We start from the raw sequence: 18,423 nt of genomic DNA, 5'->3' as shown, positions 1-18,423 counted from the left end.
AAATTTCATCAAAATCGGATGTAAAATAAGAAAGTTATGGAATTTTAAAGTTTCGCTTATTTTCAACAAAATAGTTATATGAACGAGCCAGTTACATCCAAATGAGAGAGTTGATGACATCACTCACTCACTATTTCTTTTTTATTTTATTATATGAAATATGAAATATTGTTATTTTCTCGTCATTGTCATGTGAAATGAAGTTTCATTCCTCCCTGAACACGCGGAATTCCATTATTTTAACATTTTGTGCTTCAGGCAAGGAGGTCCTAATCGTCAAATTGTAAAAATTGAAATATTGTATAATTCAAACAATAAAAAACAAAAGAAATAGTGAGTGAGTGACATCATCGACTCTCTCATTTGGATGTAACTGACTCGTTCATAACTATTTTGTTGAAAATAAGCGAAACTTTGAAATGACATAACTTTCTTATTTTACATCCGATTTTGATGAAATTTTCAGCATTGTGCTTGTCTGATTTTTCTCTATTGATTCAAATTAACATTTTTCTGAGGTGGACTTGACCTTTAATAATGCTATCGTGAAGCATGAGCAGACAATTATTGATTTTCTGATGTAAAACTGGATAATTTAAGTACATTTTAAATAAAGAACATGCAGGCTATCGCGCATGTTTTATATTTAGACCTAAAATCTGGGCATTCTGAATACATTTGTTTAATGGAACATTATGGAATACACGTAGACAATATGAACTTGGCAAATCAAACAATGTGACCACGCAGCGTGAGCTTAAAATGCTGATATGTAGACCATAAAGCGGACATTTTACAGAGCACTTAAATTTGTAAATGAAAAAAAAAATGATGAAAGCTCGATGTCCGAGCTAAAATATGTTTTGCATATTGACTTCAAAACTTGCTCCACATCAGCCTATTGAGCAAGATATGAATACTATCGAACAGGCAATTATGGCGCGAAGCGCCAGCAAGAATTTAATATAGTAACATGAAAAGATTTTTTTTAAATTGCAAGTCTTCCCCTCACATTATTTCATTCACTCGTCTTCCTCCTCTTATTTTCCTCTTCTTTTTTTTCTGTCTTTCTTCTTCTTTCCTTTTTCTTTCTTCTTTCTCCCTTTTTTCTTTTTGCTCTGCCAATTTTTACTAGGGGGCACACCAAATCTCAGGGGGGGGGGCACGTGCCCCCCCGTAGCTACACCACTGCCTTTTTAAAAAGACCTGTGATGTTAAAATATAGAAAAAAGTCCTGTTTTATGAATTTACAGAATGATTCTGTTTCTGCCTTTTGCAAAATCTTGTTTTTTTTCCCTGTAAAATCAGGTTTTTTTAACAGTATATAGGCCTACATGAAACCATGGACCTATAGGTCCATGTTAAATCATCACTTTTACTGGTCAATAGCTGGCGCCTCGCATTGATTCCTCATTGTCTAAGATATCCTGTATTTCTTTGCGCACACATTGTTTTTAAAGGGCTTAATGGATTATACCATTATCTTGTTTGTGGAAAAAATAATTTGTACCTACACTTCCGTATTTAGGACAACCAAATCTAGAAAAAAAATCTCTCCGACCAGGGAAAATATGGATGATTTGTTCCCATCCCCTCCATTAGCAAATTCTAATCCATCACTGTGTAACTTTCCTGACCCCGTATTGTCTACTAGTATTACAATGATTTCAAATTTGCCCCCCCCCCCCCTTCCCGAAATCTCGGATCTGCCCTTGGCCCCATTAAGTGCCATGCTGTGCCCCCTCATTTTGTTTAGTTGTTGTTGTGGTATTGTTGTTGATTTATTGGGCCTTTACCACTACAATTACACCTCATACCCCCAACCATTGAAATCAAGAATATAGAAACCTTCAAGCGAAACGTACTTCAAATCTACACAAAGCAAAGTAGACTAATGGGGCGTTGCAAGAAACTTACGAGCAATTGCAAGTCTATTTTCGTTCCTGAAATCAAGCATATGCCGTGCAATTAATTGCAAATTTGAAATTGATTGCTAATCTGCTTCATGAAAAAAGGAGTGTAATCTGATTTGCTATAGTTAAAAGTGATCAAACAATTGTAAAATTGCAACAGAATATATGTGATTGTTTGCAAATATTTTCTTGCAACACCCCCTTAGGTGCCATGAGCCTAATTACATCAGGAGGGCTCAAGATATTCGTTCGACCCAACCCATTCGAATTTTTTTTAATTTGATGTTGCTGATTGACAAAACTGTATGAATATGATTCAAAATCTAACACTGATTCTAGAAATGGTAACTACTGAACTCCCTTTGCCCAAAGTGGGAAGATAAAAAAGTGACTTGGAACTATTTTTTTGACTGGCGGACTAATTAGGGCTATTTTACTGTTTGAGTCGATGAATTTGATCCATTCATAGTTATCTTCATAAATGGCAATTTATTTTTAAAATGAGCTGGCTACGCTACCCTTTCCTGGTCAGATATGGAATGCCAGATATATATCCTATCCAATGGTAGTAAACATTCCACCCTCTAATTTCACATTTATTTTTTATGAATTTTTCAAAAGTGCCATTTTAACACACAAGTCTATGGGGAATGTTTTACGCGTGTGGCACCTCTAAGTAATATGGGAAATCCCTAGTAGTGGGTGGAATTCCTGGCCAAACTCTTCAGTAGCAAACAATTTCTCACTGATATCAATATGTTTAGTCATCAAGAGGTGCAAAGAATTGATTTAATGGCTAGCAAGACCATATCAGCTAAAGTTAGTAGGTCTGTGTATATGTAAGCCTATATGTAGACTGGTCAATGTATAGAGCGTCTATGCCTCTTTTTGTTCTGATTCATCATTGGTTTGTGTTAGTGTACATCACATACTTAATATTAGAGAGACCTTTACAAATTGCTCATGTAAAAGGAAGGGGGTAGAGAGGAGCTTTGAGAACTAATTTACTGAAGAGAACTAGAGTGGTACCTTCAAGAAGGTATTTAGAAAAAAGGCACAGAGTAAGGTAAGGTATCTAAGGGCTAATAGTGCACAACTAAGGAGGGATGGGGTTGGTGGCTGTGTGCTCCAATCTCAGTCTACCCCCCCCCCCTTTGTAAGCCATGTCATCTATGTAATTATCTTTCTTTCTCTCTCTCTTTCTATCTCTCTTTTTTTCTCTCTCTTCTATCTATTTTTATGTATCTCTTCCTTCTTACATCTGAGAGGCAATAGCCCTAGGAAAATTTTGATATAATAGGTCAAATGCAAATGTACTAAAGTAGTATGTTCTTATACTTTTATTGTTTCCTCATTGAATCTCATGTATATCTGGTAATTTTGATTGAGGCAGTTCTGGTATCCTGATATCTATACAAAATTTACAAACACCTTTATATTACAATTACTAGGGACCCATTGTCATTACATTCACTGCTGGGCTGTATTCAGGCAGGATATGTATGCATCCATATAGTGAATATAACATGTATGAGTAATACATTAAAATGGGTCATTGCATAGAAAATAGGCATTTTCAATGCATTTCTTTGTGCTAGTGTGAGTGTACAGATATGAAAGAATAGCAAAGTAGCTATTCAATAAAATAAAATTCATAGGTCATATAATATAGGTGCCATGAGCCTAATTACATCAGGAGGGCTCAAGATATTCGTTCGACCCAACCCATTCGAATTTTTTTTAATTTGATGTTGCTGATTGACAAAACTGTATGAATATGATTCAAAATCTAACACTGATTCTAGAAATGGTAACTACTGAACTCCCTTTGCCCAAAGTGGGAAGATAAAAAAGTGACTTGGAACTATTTTTTTGACTGGCGGACTAATTAGGGCTATTTTACTGTTTGAGTCGATGAATTTGATCCATTCATAGTTATCTTCATAAATGGCAATTTATTTTTAAAATGAGCTGGCTACGCTACCCTTTCCTGGTCAGATATGGAATGCCAGATATATATCCTATCCAATGGTAGTAAACATTCCACCCTCTAATTTCACATTTATTTTTTATGAATTTTTCAAAAGTGCCATTTTAACACACAAGTCTATGGGGAATGTTTTACGCGTGTGGCACCTCTAAAAAGCATCTTCTCTCTCCGCGCCATTAACATACCTCAGGCTGCGCACTTCATGCCCGGTTGGCACCCATTATTGTAGGGCGTTGGGCAGTATCACTGAACTGAAATAGTATTTCCAGTTCAGTGGGCAGTACACCAAAAGAAGAAGAAGAATCAGACAGCTCAACCAATCAAAGTAAAGGAAAATTGCCCGACTGCTTGTTTAGACCATAGAGATGTTGTATGTATATCTGCTGTCGATCCTAGGGCATTCAAGTGGTGATCTAAGTATTGGTGGAAAGTTCGCCGAATTGTTTCGAAACTTTCGATACCCCCTGTGCCGCGGAGTCTATTGTATCGAATTTTCATGAAATTTCCCTGGTTAGATTTAACTGGCTCATGGTGTCTGTTAGTACACCCTTTACCCCCCCCCCCCCCCCCTCACGCGATGTAAATGACCAATTAGGAAATGGAATTCCAAGGGGACATAAATTCCTTCCTCCCTTTACTCCTCCACGACCCTCCGTTACGTCCTGCGACCTGCCTAGACATATATCGCGTGAAGTGAAGAAATCTTTCGAGCACGAAGAAGTCTGCACTGATAGACTGTACGATAGTACAGATTGGTTTCTTGTTGTTTGGCTGAGGGAAATGTTTCAACGAGGATTGATACTGAGAGCAACATTGGAGCAATGGCCACACAAGGGACGGTACCCAAATGTTCGTACACGTTTTTGAAACTTCAAATCGTAGCTTTGTGTTGTTTAACATTCTGGTTATTTTACTCTCCACCCAAACTGGAATATTTGAGACATAACTTACTTCCAGCGAGAACACCATTGGTTTCTTCGACCGAAAATATTATTGATGTCAGGTCTCGTCAGACTTCATTGTTCCATGGAGCACCACGGGATGAACTCAACGAAACTTCCCAATTCTCGAGCACAACAACGAAGTCAAGTGCAGAGGGTAAGCAACTGACATTGCGATATGTTGCTCTGTGAGTGTATGACAGAAAATAAAATGAGGAAGGAAGGTAAGATGAAGGATAATGAGATGGAAAGTGAGAGGAGCTAGAAAGAAAGATTGGAAGAAAAGGACTTACTTCAGAAGAGCTTGGGTTTCCCCCTTTTGATGACTAAATATTGTTCCATACGTTACTTTCTATTTGTTTCAATCTGCACAGTAGACAGTAGTGGGTCCATAATAATGCTGTATTAGAGATGTTAATATCTATAGATCTACTCAACTTTATGAATTCCTTCATTTGCCTTTTCTTGTCATCTTGTTGGTGCCCAAAGTAAGAAGAGTTGTTGAATAAAATGAGAAACAGTGAAGATACCCTGCAATGTTTCACTCTCAATGTATGTAAAAGACGGATGTATCATAATTTTCTCATTTATCTTATTAAAGATATATATATATTTATATACAGGTATTTCATTTGTTTTTCTTTGAAGATAAAACTGCACATGCTTTGTTTGACAATGAATTCATGTCATTTGTTAAGTACATTTCCACACAATTTGCAAGTTTAAGACAAGTTTTTAGAGTATGCTTGTGTTGTATGGGACCCTTACACCCAAGAGAATATCCATCGACTAGAAATGGTCCAGCGCCATTTTGCCAGGTTTGTTGTTGGTGACTTCAAACGCACAAGCAGCGTCACACCGATGCTTAATCAACTCGAGTGGCCAACACTTTTGGAGCATAGGGTACAATACAAAATGATGATGCATCGTATCGTCAATCAGCATATAGAAATTCGACATACATTTCTGACTCCGGCAATGACATCAAGCCGTGGACACTCCAAGCGATTCCAAATACCTTTTGCAGGGACTCTCATCTATCAGAAGTCCTTCTTTCCAGACACCATCAGGTTATGGAATTCCTTGCCAGATGAACTACCCAATGTCACCTCTGTTAGCCTCTTCAAACAAGAGGTACAGAGCATCCTGCTTCGCTAAGAGAGGAGCATGGTTTTTTAGCTGCACTTACAAGTAGTAACTTTTTAGTATATTTTAAAATGGCACTGTACATACTCCACACCAGACCTGCCAAATATAGTACGACAATACACCAGTCGGTGGACTGTACTTTATCAGAAGAAGAAGAAGAAGTTGTTACCAAGCATTGTGGTCAATTATCTAGACGCCTGTCTACATTTTTTTTCTTAAATTTTTCCTGATGTGGGAGCATTGGTGAAATTGATGAATGATATTTTGAGTTGCTTTAGCATATAGCTATTGAAGGTATTAAGTTTCAAGAATATTAACATTGACTTGTCTCTCTTTCTCTTATCTCCCCCCCCCATCTCTCACTGTTACCCCTCATTTTCCTTCTACCATGCACAGGTAGAGATCATGTAACATCAACCATTCCTACTCATTTACAGGTAAGTCTGGTATGTTTTAGTCATGTTTGAATTTTTTTCACTCACTTGTAACTTATGATGTTTTGTAGAGTGGTTTATTCTTCTGTCACAGTGTTATGCTAGTTTTGCAGATTGTTTTTTTTTCTGAATGTATTGAATCTAAGTCACAGGGGTTTGCCTCTCATCCCATACCAACGGCTTTTTCTTGGCAAACCCCTCCATTCTGTATCATTTTATTATTTGCCAAAGTTATGTTCTTAAGTTTGCCTCAGCTCTTATATGTATTTTTAGGGATGTATTTTTATGATTGAGTTGTATTTTGTGAACGGAAATTTTTCAGTTTCAAATTAACACAGATCAGTTTCAGATCAATATAGGTCCATGCCAAAAGGCCTGCTCAGTGCTCACATTTTCTTATTGAGCCACTATTTATTCTGTATTATTGCACTTAAAGGGGAATGAAACCATTGGAACAAGTAGCCTTGTATCGAAACAGAAAAATCAAAGAATAAGAACAAAAAAAGTTAGGGTAAAATTGGACAAATAATGAAAAAGTTATGAGCATTTGAATATTGTAATCACTAATGCCATGGAGATACTCCTTTTGGCAATGCAACAAGGATGTGTGATGTCATATGTGAACAACTTTCCCGTTGATGGACTAGAAAATACCCCCAAAATGTTGCTTTTTGCTTTTTTCTAATGGTGATACAAACTCTTTATCCATGATGTATTCTTTAAAAATATGTATTACATGCACTCCTGTAGAAAGAACAAATGATCTACTGATAGATGTGATAAGAGGCAGTTTAAGTGAAATATATACTAAAGTCATGGGGAGAGTTGTTCACAGGTGACATCATACATCTTTGTCGCATTGCCAAAGTGAGGATCTCCATAGCATTAGTGATCGCAATATTCAAATGCTCATAATTTTCTCATTATTTATCAGATTTTTTTCAAACTTTCATTGATCTGTTTCTTTGATTTTTCTGTTTCCACACAAGCTATCTAGTTCCAAAGGTTTCATTCTCCTTTAAATTATTGATTGCAAGTCGAACCAGGTGATCTATAAACCCTTTAGGAACATACAGTACATGATACATTGGCCTGTTGCCTACAACCAGATGGTGTGTGAGTGTATTTGAGTTTTGTCAGACGTGTATCAATCAGATATGATTATTTACGTCTTGGACCGACCTTTAATGTCACCATGCAAAAGACTTGACCAGGGCTCGAACCTCTGCATCAATTTGTAACTTCCCCGCATAGCTTGGATTACAGGTGCACGCCACAACGCCCAGATGGTCCTTGTGTAAAGTCTATATGTATGGTGAGAATTAACAAAATTTAGTAGTTAATAAGTTAATGCTAAACCATGTCAGAGTAATCACTTAAAATATTAGGTTACTAAGTTTCATGATACAATGACATGTCCCTTCTAAACAAAGTTTTATAGATCTGTGATAATAAGTGTGTCTGAATAATTTTACTTTGACTAGACTTTAGTTGCATGTTGTATAGCATTACTGAAGCTTATTTTCATGCTTGTCACTCTATGGAATACCACATATTAGTCAATGAGATAGATTGACACATTGACTTTCAGATAACAGCTATAGGCACATCTAGGGTTAGGGTTGCAATAGGGTTTTATGTTAAGGTATGGGTCAAGGACAGGGAATAGTGTTAAATCCAGAGTTGAAATTGGTCATTCAATTAGTGTGTGAAATTTACAGTGGAGCAATTGTTGCTGGAGCAAATGTCATGGAACCATTTTAAACCATTTTGTTCTCGTGTTTGTGCGTACGGTCTTGGAGATTAGTATAAATAGAGTACGATATCGGACAGTTTTCGTCACTTGATAAGAGTTGCAGCGGCACTCGAAAGCTCGTGAACTTGTAAGCTAGTGAACACTTTTTGCGAGAGAGATCACGAATTTCCTTGTTGACCATAGTAGATTGTGAGACAAATGAATAACCTCTAGCGATCATTTTAAACTATGTTAATACAAAAGAAAACATATCCAGTTTCAGCCTTAACTTTAAAGGTCAAATCAAAATTAGAAATGAAATTTTTATATATTTCTCTTTCCTTCCTATTTCAGAATATAACATACACCTCTGATGAAGTAGAAGATGATGTGTCTCACGAAGGCCACAGTGGCTCTGAATTGAAGCCAAATAAATGGTTCATAAAATGGCAAGACAGGGACTTCTCTCTTCCTAATAAATCTAAGAAGTTACCAATCACTGAAGGATATACATGGAAGGATTCACAAGAAGAGGTAGGGTGTGGCAAATTTTATGATGATGATGTTATTGGTGGTACTAGTGATGATGATGATGGGGATGATGATGATTCCGGAACAAAACATTCTGACATGACTCGGGCCTATTCATGTATTCATTCAGTACAAGATGTGTATTTCAATATTGCTTTGTTGCTATGAGGCCTTGTAGAAAAAAGTGATAAAAGTCAAATTCTTCCAAGAAATATTAATTATGGTAATGATAATGATTATTGCAACTGATGGAATTATAATGTCAATGATTTTTTAAGAATGAAAATTGTTATCGATAGTTCTTTATCATTTAAGAGTAATTTTTCATAATATTAACGACAGGCATTTTGCCTCAGATGAAGATTCTGCTAGGATCAAAAGCTTAGGCCCCTTTTGACTCTCTAATATAAATATTAAGATTAGAACAATAATGGTGTCATATCAGTGTTATTTTAGAATATTAATACATTAAGATACAATCAGCAAATTATAGTTACCATATTAACAATGATGAAAACATAGTTGCTTGCTGAAGAAACCATATCAATCTCTCTCCTCCCCTCCCCCCTACACTCCTCTTTCTTTTATCAAAAGAACAAACCTTGTTCATAGTGTTCAAGATCATTGGTTTCTTTTGTTCAGATTTCAATCACGTTTGCACCTCTTTATTCTCAAGAACACAAACAAACCATTCAATGTATCAATGAACACACTACACTTCCTTTGTGGGACTCTGTCTCTTGTAGGAAATAGGGTGTTAACATGTTCTATGCTATCTTTGTGTGTGTTTGTGTGCTGCACAAACACACTGTTCAATTGAGTGGATAATTGTTTAGTACAGACCTGTAAGCTTATTTCCTTTATAAACGCTTCCTGTTTTGTTTTGTTATTACTTTTGTATTGCCCTAGTTCGTACCATTCATTCAGAGGCCAAGTCATAAAATGCAAAATTTGCAAGATTTTATGACTTGAAATTTTGCGTAAATAAGGTAGCTTTTAATACAGGTATAATAGTCATTTCCGGGGGGGGGGGGGGGGGGGGCACTTCCATTAATGAGTGGATACCATGTGCGACCATGGGGTCTCGAAAAGCACCCTAAACATGTATTTTCCATATTCTGAAAATGCACCCCTTAACAAGTATTTGTGTGTTAAACCCTACCTTTAATTGGAAACAAAACAATACTCTTGGAAAGTATTCCCTGAAATGAACCCCTAAACAAGAACAGCGATATTTTTCATGTCGGGTCCATCACAGTCGTCGGTTTTACACACCACTTGGTTTAGTATGGCCCCACCTTCTACAGCTCGCACAAACTGGACTCTAAACATGTAGAGTTGGGGCGAAAAGTACATCCTTTATAAAACATTTTGTTTTATAATCCTCGCAAATTTGACCCTAAACATGTAGCTTTCCTAGCGAAATAGATACCCTTTTTTTTCATTATTTTTGTGTTTTTGACACCCTTATCACATTACGTACGTAACGTGCCCTTTCTTGAAAAAGACATCCTACTTAGTTTTCAAAGTGGGGGGGGGGGGGGCTGACCATGCTAAAAATCACATTCATATGGTCATTTTTGTCTCACCTGCGAAGCAGAGTGAGACTATAGGCGCCGCTTTTCAGACGGCGGCGGCGTCAACATCAAATCTTAACCTGAGGTTAAGTTTTTGAAATGACGTCATAACTTAGAAAGTATATGGACCTAGTTAATAAAACTTGGCCATAAGGTTAATCAAGTATTACTGAACATCCTATTAGAGTTTCATGTCACATGACCAAGGTCAAAGGTCATTTAGGGTCAATGAACTTAGACCATGTTGGAGGAATCAACATCGAAATCTTAACCTGAGGTTAATTTTTTTGAAATGTCATAACTTTGAAAGTTTATGGATCTGATTCATGAAACTTGGACATAAGAGTAATCAAGTATCACTGAACATCCTGTGCGAGTTTCAGGTCACATGATCAAGGTCAAAGGTCATGTAAGGTCAGTGAACTTTGGCCATGTTGGGTTTCTTTGTTGAATAACCATCATATCTCTAAGTTTATTGGTCTAGTTCATAAAAAGTGGACATAAGAGTAACCATGTATCACTGAACATCTTGTGTGAGTTATAGTAGTTTTCAAACCCAGCACTGCTGCTATGTTGAATCGCGTGATGCAGGTGAGACGGCCAGAGGCATTCCACTTGTCAATATGTTGTAGCTGAGGACATACTCTTTCTAATTTGATGTCTTCATTCAGTTTTAAAGGAATGGATCATCCTGAAAAATGGCGAGATATAGAGTCATGTCATTTTCGCTCATTTTGTGTGCAATCTCTAAGGGAAATTACTTTTTCTCAAAACTGTATTTTACATTCCTCTATTTCGCAAGTCATATCTCCATTTCTATTTGTTGGTTTTCTCTGAGCTTGGAGTATGTTGTAGCTGATATTGTAAGCTATCGTGGTCTCCATTTTCTGATCAGATGCCGGGATCATGCCCGTATTTCACTTGCAAAATCGGATTTGAGATCCTCTTTAATTTTATAATTTGCTTATGTGTAAAGTCTATGGGAAACAGTGAAGCTCAATTGGGAAGGCATCAGACTTGTGTCCTTAGGGTCCACGGTTCGAACCCAGGGTGAACATGAGAAATTGGTTTTTCTTTTTTTTTTCTTTTCAAAATTCTACAAATAGTCAATTATGACCATTCTAATGTATATACATTTGTAAAATAAAACATTGGACAATAAAAGAGATTAAAATCTCTTTTAATGTACAATATGCACATGTAAATTTACATTGTGTGTATGACCTACACTTTTTCACACTACTTTCTCATTTCCCTCTTTTTCAAGAGTATTCAACACATTCGTAAGAGAAGTTCAGTTTTCATCATGATGATCATATTGATCTGAACAAACATGCTGATTGTCTTCGTGATCATGAAATCAGACAGATCACCTAATTCGTCCTCATGATGAATTAAAATTCTAGTTTATATTTATTTTTCAGTGCATTTTTAGGATGTAAATGATGCCATAATAACAAATACTGTTATTTAAAAAAATTGAATGTTTTAGGGTAGTTAACTCTCCTAATAAAAACAATAATAATCCGCTTTTATATAGCGCTTAATACATGGAACGACGTGTCTAAGCGCTTTACAGATATATTATTACCCCAGTCATCAGATTCAATCAGTCATTCCCGCACACATCGTGGGCACATCCTCCACTCCCAGGGGAGTATTCTCCTGATAACATCAGCCATCTGCTTTATTCAGAGTGTGTAATCTTGGTTCAGGAGATTTTAGGGATATTAATTTCGACCTCTGAAGTCTGAAGTCATGAAAGCAGAGAAGTTCTCTGGAGAGCTATCATGTTGGTTTTTTTTCCCCGGCAAACTTCGCCAGGGAAACTGTCGGTTTCTCTGAAAGTTCTCCTGTGTTCCTTTCGCACTCAACACTCTACCCATGCTGGATAGGTCCATTGCCAACTTGTCCACTCACCACTAGGTCTACCTTTAAATAGTCTATTACCATTCTGTCCATCACCATTTTGTCTATTACCATTTTGTCTCGTGTAATAACCAGTTTGTCTAATACCCATTTTCTTTTCATTCATTTTGCACAATTAACACTTTAGTTTAATTAGACCAAATGGTATAAGGACTAAATGTCTATTGGACCAACTGGATATTAGATGGAAGGCATTAGACTAAATTAAAGTAGACCATGTGGTGAGTAGACGAACTGATGATAGACCAAATGGTATTAGACAATTTGGCAATTCGACAAATGAGCATTAGACAAATTGGAAATAAACTGCTGGAAAAACTGCCAGGTTTTAGTAATGAAATGCGTGTCTGGCTGGTTGTTGGTGGTGGGTGTGGTCAAGAGGGCCATGAAAAGGACCCTAAAACTTGGCTATCCTAGCTAAAAAAGTAACCATGCATGAAATTTGTTAGATTTTATTGCGCATAGCGTCAGGGTCATTTGAAAAATAATGCTAGACTTTTTGGTGGTGGGGAGTAGCCGTCAGACACGCAGAAATAGAAATTATAAATCTCAAGTGGTCTGATTGAGTTTTCTAGCGTGATGCAAAACTCAATAGGATCAGAGCAAACGGTAATGCATTTTGTTATGTGCTTAGTTTCGAACTTCAAACCCCTTTGGACATATTTTGTTTTACTGAAACCATGATGCACAATACTTATGAATGCAGGTGTAGAAAGGTGCTAATGGATGGTGGTTGGATAGGGTTGGGGTAGGGACGTTGGAGGGGGTTGAAGGGTCGAGGGAGTACCTCATGAGGAAAGGTAAATCTAGCTTTGAAGAGAGGGGGCCCTTTTAATGAGGACGTCCCCATGTTTGTGCACATCTCTATCTGCCCATACATACAGTAGTTCCCAGGAGAAAGGAAACCAGGATTCCCATGTCTTTTTTTTTCTTCAAAGGCAAATGAATTTACATAATCATATAATTCAATTTTATTTTGCTGCCTATTATGTGACAGATACTTCACCCATTAATGAGCAAAACGAGTTTGAATTTTTCAAAACCAGGTTGCCCAAAAATATTGGACAAGAATACATACATGTAGTTCATGATAAGAAGAACGTGCTTATAATATTTGACAATGGGCCCATTAGCATTTCTTTTGTATTCTTCGTATTTTTATCTTATTTGTGAAATAAAGATTGAATTGAATTTGCTCACTGATCCCTAAAATGAGAAAGGATTCAGATTCAAAAGTTTTCTGCGCAAAGCATTTTTGATATGCCTCAGTAGTCAATATTGTTTATAATCTGCCATACTAGAATGATTTGCTAAGCTGTAGGTTTCAAATTAGAGATGAGATTCCACTCTTGCCATGAGTATCAATTTATAGTAAAAAACATATTCTTTGATAATAGTGAAATCTATCTCTGAAAATTGGTTTCCTTTATTGTGGGATGCACTGTATATTTACATCATGCGCGTTGATGTCTTAAGTGATCAGGTGAATAATCAATTAATTCTTCCAGTCATCGGCACTCTAACTGCAAATCTGGATGTGTCATTTTACAATAAATTATTAGATGAAAATAAGATATGGACCAAATTTTAAACGCCTCTTTTCAGAATATTTTACTCTGAAGTGCTGCGGAGTATGACGAATGACCTCGAGTTTGATTATATGGGAACGTGGTGTAAGCCTTTTGACGATTTTTGTTGGGGTGTTTTTTAAAGCACCTTTGCTCCAGCAAAAGTGCTAATACCGGTAGTTTGAAAACAAGCACATGAACTTCCAATTTTTGTCTCACCTGCATAGCAGAGTGAGACTATAGGCGCCGCATTTCCAAAGGCGATGTCAACACCAAATTTTAACCGAAGTTTAAGTTTTTGAAATGACAGCATAACTTAGAAAGTATGTGGACCTAGGTCATGAAACTTAGCCATAAGGTTAATCAAGTATTACTGAAAAGCCTGTGCAAGTTTCAGGTCACATGACCAAGGTCAAAGGTCAATGAACTTTGGCCATTACGGGGGTATCTGTTGAATTTCCATCATAACTTAGAAAGTTTATAGATCTGATTCATGAAACTTGGGACATAAGAGTAATCAATTATCACTGAACATCCTGTGCGAGTTTCAGGTCACATGATCAAGGTCAAAGGTCATGTAAGGTCAATGAACTTTTTCAATTCAATTCAAGGTTTATTAAAAACATGAGTTGCAGCCAAATGGCTGAATTGGTCATGTATTGCAAAGTAAAAACAATTAAAAGACTCATTACATATTTCAAACATTCAAAAGCAGTAACCTTCAGAGATTGATGGTAAGTTTTTTGGAGGAGGTAACCAGGTACTGAATGTTGGATGTTTGGTTAAAGACATTGTGAAATCCAGGCTGAGTTTCTCCCTTCTGTATTCCAGAGTAGGAATTTTACATGATACTGATAGGCAAGCACTGGCATAATCTGTGTAGTTTGGGCCCAACATGATTCTACAAGCTCTTTTTGAATTTGCTCTAAACTTCTTAAGCCAGCCTGACACTTGCACGATTTTGTGTCACGCATTGGCACGACTCAAGTCGTGCCAGTGCGCAAACTATTCGTGAACTGGCGTGAAGTGTGCGTAAACATGTCGTGACACGTCGTGGCTGCGTGCCATGTCGGGACAAGAATTTTGAAATGTTCAAAATTTTGGGCACGACAAAATTTAGCGACCGGGTCGTGAACTATGCGCAAACTGTTCGTGAGCTCGTCGGGATGATGTGGGAGGATGCGTGCCAGTGCGTGGCAGTGCGCGCCATGCCACGACTGTCACGAATAGTTCACGAATAGTTCAGCACGACACCGTCCGAATTGCGCAAACTCCAAGGTCGCAGGTATTTTGGCAATGTGAAAGCAAATTACGGGAACTTTTAGCCCAGTGTGTCGTTGGGCGCGGCGGCGTGGGTGGCTGCTGGGCTAGTGATTTTGAATCTCGCGCCTTGCCTGCATATGAGACCATACTGCGCATGCTCGTAACTTCGGGAACTTATCCTGAAGGATGTGTTTGGGGGCGGTGTGAATGCAGGAATAATTAACAGGTATTTTTTAGCCTTAAAAAGTTCTCGTAATTTAACAGGGATTCTTGTGATTGAGGCGGTTTGAAACCACCTAAGGAGTGCTGCTTATCAGAAAAGGATGAGTGCAAAAGAACAGAGAGCACAACAAAGGATTAGGATTTTAGGTAGGCCTTTGTCAATGTATTAGATTAGTTGGCTAAGTCGCATCTTAGATTAGTTGGCTAAGATGAAGAGTGAATAGGGCTAGACATCAATTCAAGTAAAGCAGGTAATCAGGTAATCAGATTATCAAAGTATTTACCAATACATGTAGTGTATTGTAGTGAGGTCATGACCTCAGGAGGGGTATCAGAACCTGACTGCTACTGTGGCGTTACACTGATATACTCAGTGAGCCAGTACTGCCAGCAAACGCCAACGCCGAGCCCCAGGCGGCGGAAAATAACCTGGCCAACTCAGGTAACCTGAGAGGGTAGTGGGATCCTGATGGAGAAAATGCCATCTAAAGGCGGAGGAATCATAATTGATCAACGGCATCCACAACTCACCAACATGCAACTGTGGCCAGCATGGTGAGTCAAGGCCACACCCCCTCAAGACTATGGCAGCACAAAGAAAGAAATGGCCCTCAGTCCCAGCAGCTCTGGATTGCCCAGCTACGGGAGCGGCTGTGGTAAGGAAGGAGCAGAGGGTGCTAAGAATCTCTGGGCTAGGACAGGCTCCTTAAAGGATGTGACCATCTGTACATATAATGTACGTTCCCTTTTAGGAGAGGATAGGCTATATGAGCTGGAAAAAGAACTAGGCAACGTCATATGGGACATAGTCGGATTATGTGAGGTTAGACGCCGTGGGGAACATCTACAACAACTAAAAAGTGGATATTTGCTGTACACAAGGGGAAAGGAGGAAAGTAGCATAGGAGGGGTGGGTTTCCTTATTCACAAGACCATAGCATCCAATGTAATTAGCTACAAGAGCACTTCAGACAGAGTATCCCAGATTATCCTAAAAATCTCTAAGAAACAAACCATGAAAATCATCCAAGTATACCTTCCAACTTCTAGCCATGCTGACGAAGAGGTTGATATGGTCTATGAGGAAATTGCTAAACTACTTGATGAAGACAAAGCAAATTTTACTATAGTTATGGGAGATTTCAATGCTAAAGTTGGGTAAAAGGGAAGATAATAGTGAGATGATGCTAGGTAAATTTGGAATAGGCACTAGGAATGATAGGGGAGATCGTCTACTGGAATTTGCTTTAAGCAGAGGTCTTAAGGTAATGAACTCTTTCTTCAAGAAAAAGGAACATCGAAAATGGACTTGGCAAAGCCCAAATGGCACTACCAGGAACGAAATCGATTTTATTCTAACAAACAGACCGGACATCATTACAGACGTTTCCGTGCTAAATCGTTTCAATACTGGAAGTGACCACAGGCTTGTGAGAGCTAAAATGCATGTCGATTTCAAGCTAAAAAGAAGTAAACTAATAAGGAAGAAGAATGCCAGCCTAAATGTGGACAAACTTAAACAAGGTAGGGATGAGTTTCAACTACAGCTAATGAACAGATTCCAAGTGCTTCAGGATGAAGTACACCAGGAAGATATAAATGATATCTACAATAAATTTTCTCACACTGTCAAAACTTGTGCTCTTGAGATAGCAGGTATGAGGGAAAATCAAACAACACACAAGATCACAAAGGAGACACTCGATCTGATGGGAAAAAGGAGACAGATGATGGTATCAACACAGAAAGATAGCATAGAGTATACAGAATTGTGTAAAACAATATGAAAATGTATGAAAAGTGCAATTCGCAGCTTCAACATAAAGAAAGTCCAAGAGACCATAACAAATAATAGCAGCTATAAAGCAACCAAACGTAAACTCTCCAGTGGGAAATCACAACTGATAGCTATTAAAGGGGAGGATGGAAGTGTTATTCATGACAGAGACCAGATAATTAATCATGTGAAGATTTTCTTTCAACACTTGTACTCCAGCAAGGTCCATGTTGATGCACCAATCATTGCTCTAGATGCAGATGAGGACATAACACCAGTAGGAGTAGATGAGGTTGCTAAAGCCTTACAAGAAATGAAGCGTGGTAAAGCACCAGGCAGTGATGAGGTGCTGGTGGATGTCCTTAAAGATGGAGGCGATGTCATCCTAGAACAGCTGGCCAAGCTGTTTACACTCTGTTTAGTAAAAACACAAACACCAGACAGCTGGAACAATGCAATCATAATCCTCATCCACAAGAAAGGAGACATAAATCCTGGACTTTTCAAATCACAACTTAAAACATTTCTTTTTAATGAAGCACTCAACTAGGCCTTTCCAAATACTTATGCCATACATGTATGTAACTGATTAATGTTGATGTTGCCAATTGTTATTCTAAGTAATTCCTTATATTGTATAATTCTTATTTTTGTAAAGTGCATTGAGAGTCCTTTCAGGTCTGAAATGCGCTATATAAGAACTACATTATTATTATTATTATTATTATAAAGGATATTAAAAACTATAGGCCAATTAGCTTACTTTCAAACACTACAAATTATTTACAAAAGTTCTAACAAACAGAATCACTGGAACTCTAGATTTTAATCAAACGAGGGAACAAGCCGGATTCAGAAGTGGTTTCTCTACTACAGACCATCTTCACACACTAAACTAATTATTAGAGAAGACTTGCGAATACAGACAACCCTTGTGTGTGGCATTTGTAGACTTTGCACAAGCTTTGATAGTGTAGAATTTCAGGCAGTAATAACAGCCTTACAGGTACATGTACAAGGTGTGCACCATAGCTACATTAAACTAATTCAGGAAATGTATAGCCAAGCAACTGCAACCATTCACCTGCACAAAGACAGTGACGAATTCCCATTAACAGAGGAGTGCGACAGGGAGATACCATTTCACCCAAAATGTTCAACGCTGCACTGGAGGAAATAATACGTAAATAGATGGGAAAGTACAGGGCTAAACATTGATGCGGAGTGTCTCCATCACTAAGGTTTGCCGATGATATCATCCTAATCACTGATGATGGCCTCAAGCTAGAAAATATGCTTAACGATCTCAACACTGAAAGTAACAAAGTAGGGCTGAAGATCAACATGAAAAAGAAAAAAGTATGGTTTAACAAATTTGCTATGGAGCAAAGAAT

General features: G+C 37.7%; 2 protein-coding genes across 3 annotated transcripts in view; both read left to right on the top strand.

Moving 5' to 3' along the window:
- Positions 1 to 4,170: 4,170 nt before the first annotated feature.
- Positions 4,171 to 8,876, top strand: LOC121414321. Of its 2 annotated transcripts, none has more exons than XM_041607459.1 (3): positions 4,171 to 5,001; positions 6,390 to 6,439; positions 8,517 to 8,876. In XM_041607459.1, exons 1-3 carry the CDS (start codon positions 4,725 to 4,727, stop codon positions 8,859 to 8,861), a joined length of 672 nt encoding a protein of 223 aa, XP_041463393.1. In that variant the 5' UTR covers positions 4,171 to 4,724; the 3' UTR covers positions 8,862 to 8,876. The 2 variants fall into 2 exon arrangements, with proteins under 2 accessions (XP_041463393.1, XP_041463394.1); XM_041607460.1 differs by having other exon boundaries at positions 4,196 to 5,001; positions 6,390 to 6,430.
- A 6,980-nt stretch (positions 8,877 to 15,856) lies between these two features.
- Positions 15,857 to 18,423, top strand: part of LOC121413064 (protein-glucosylgalactosylhydroxylysine glucosidase-like) — a 12,630-nt gene continuing 10,063 nt past the window's right edge. The window contains exons 1-2 of the mRNA XM_041605825.1: positions 15,857 to 16,410; positions 17,249 to 17,450. Coding sequence (XP_041461759.1) covers positions 15,857 to 16,410; positions 17,249 to 17,450 — 756 coding nt within the window. The remainder of the gene's footprint in view (positions 16,411 to 17,248; positions 17,451 to 18,423) is intronic.

This window comes from Lytechinus variegatus, chromosome 4 (genome assembly GCF_018143015.1).
Source record: "Lytechinus variegatus isolate NC3 chromosome 4, Lvar_3.0, whole genome shotgun sequence".
In the NCBI taxonomy this organism is placed as follows: Eukaryota; Metazoa; Echinodermata; class Echinoidea; order Temnopleuroida; family Toxopneustidae; genus Lytechinus; species Lytechinus variegatus.
The sequence above is the reverse complement of the archived record's forward strand: the minus strand, read 5'-3'. Positions and strand labels throughout refer to the sequence as shown.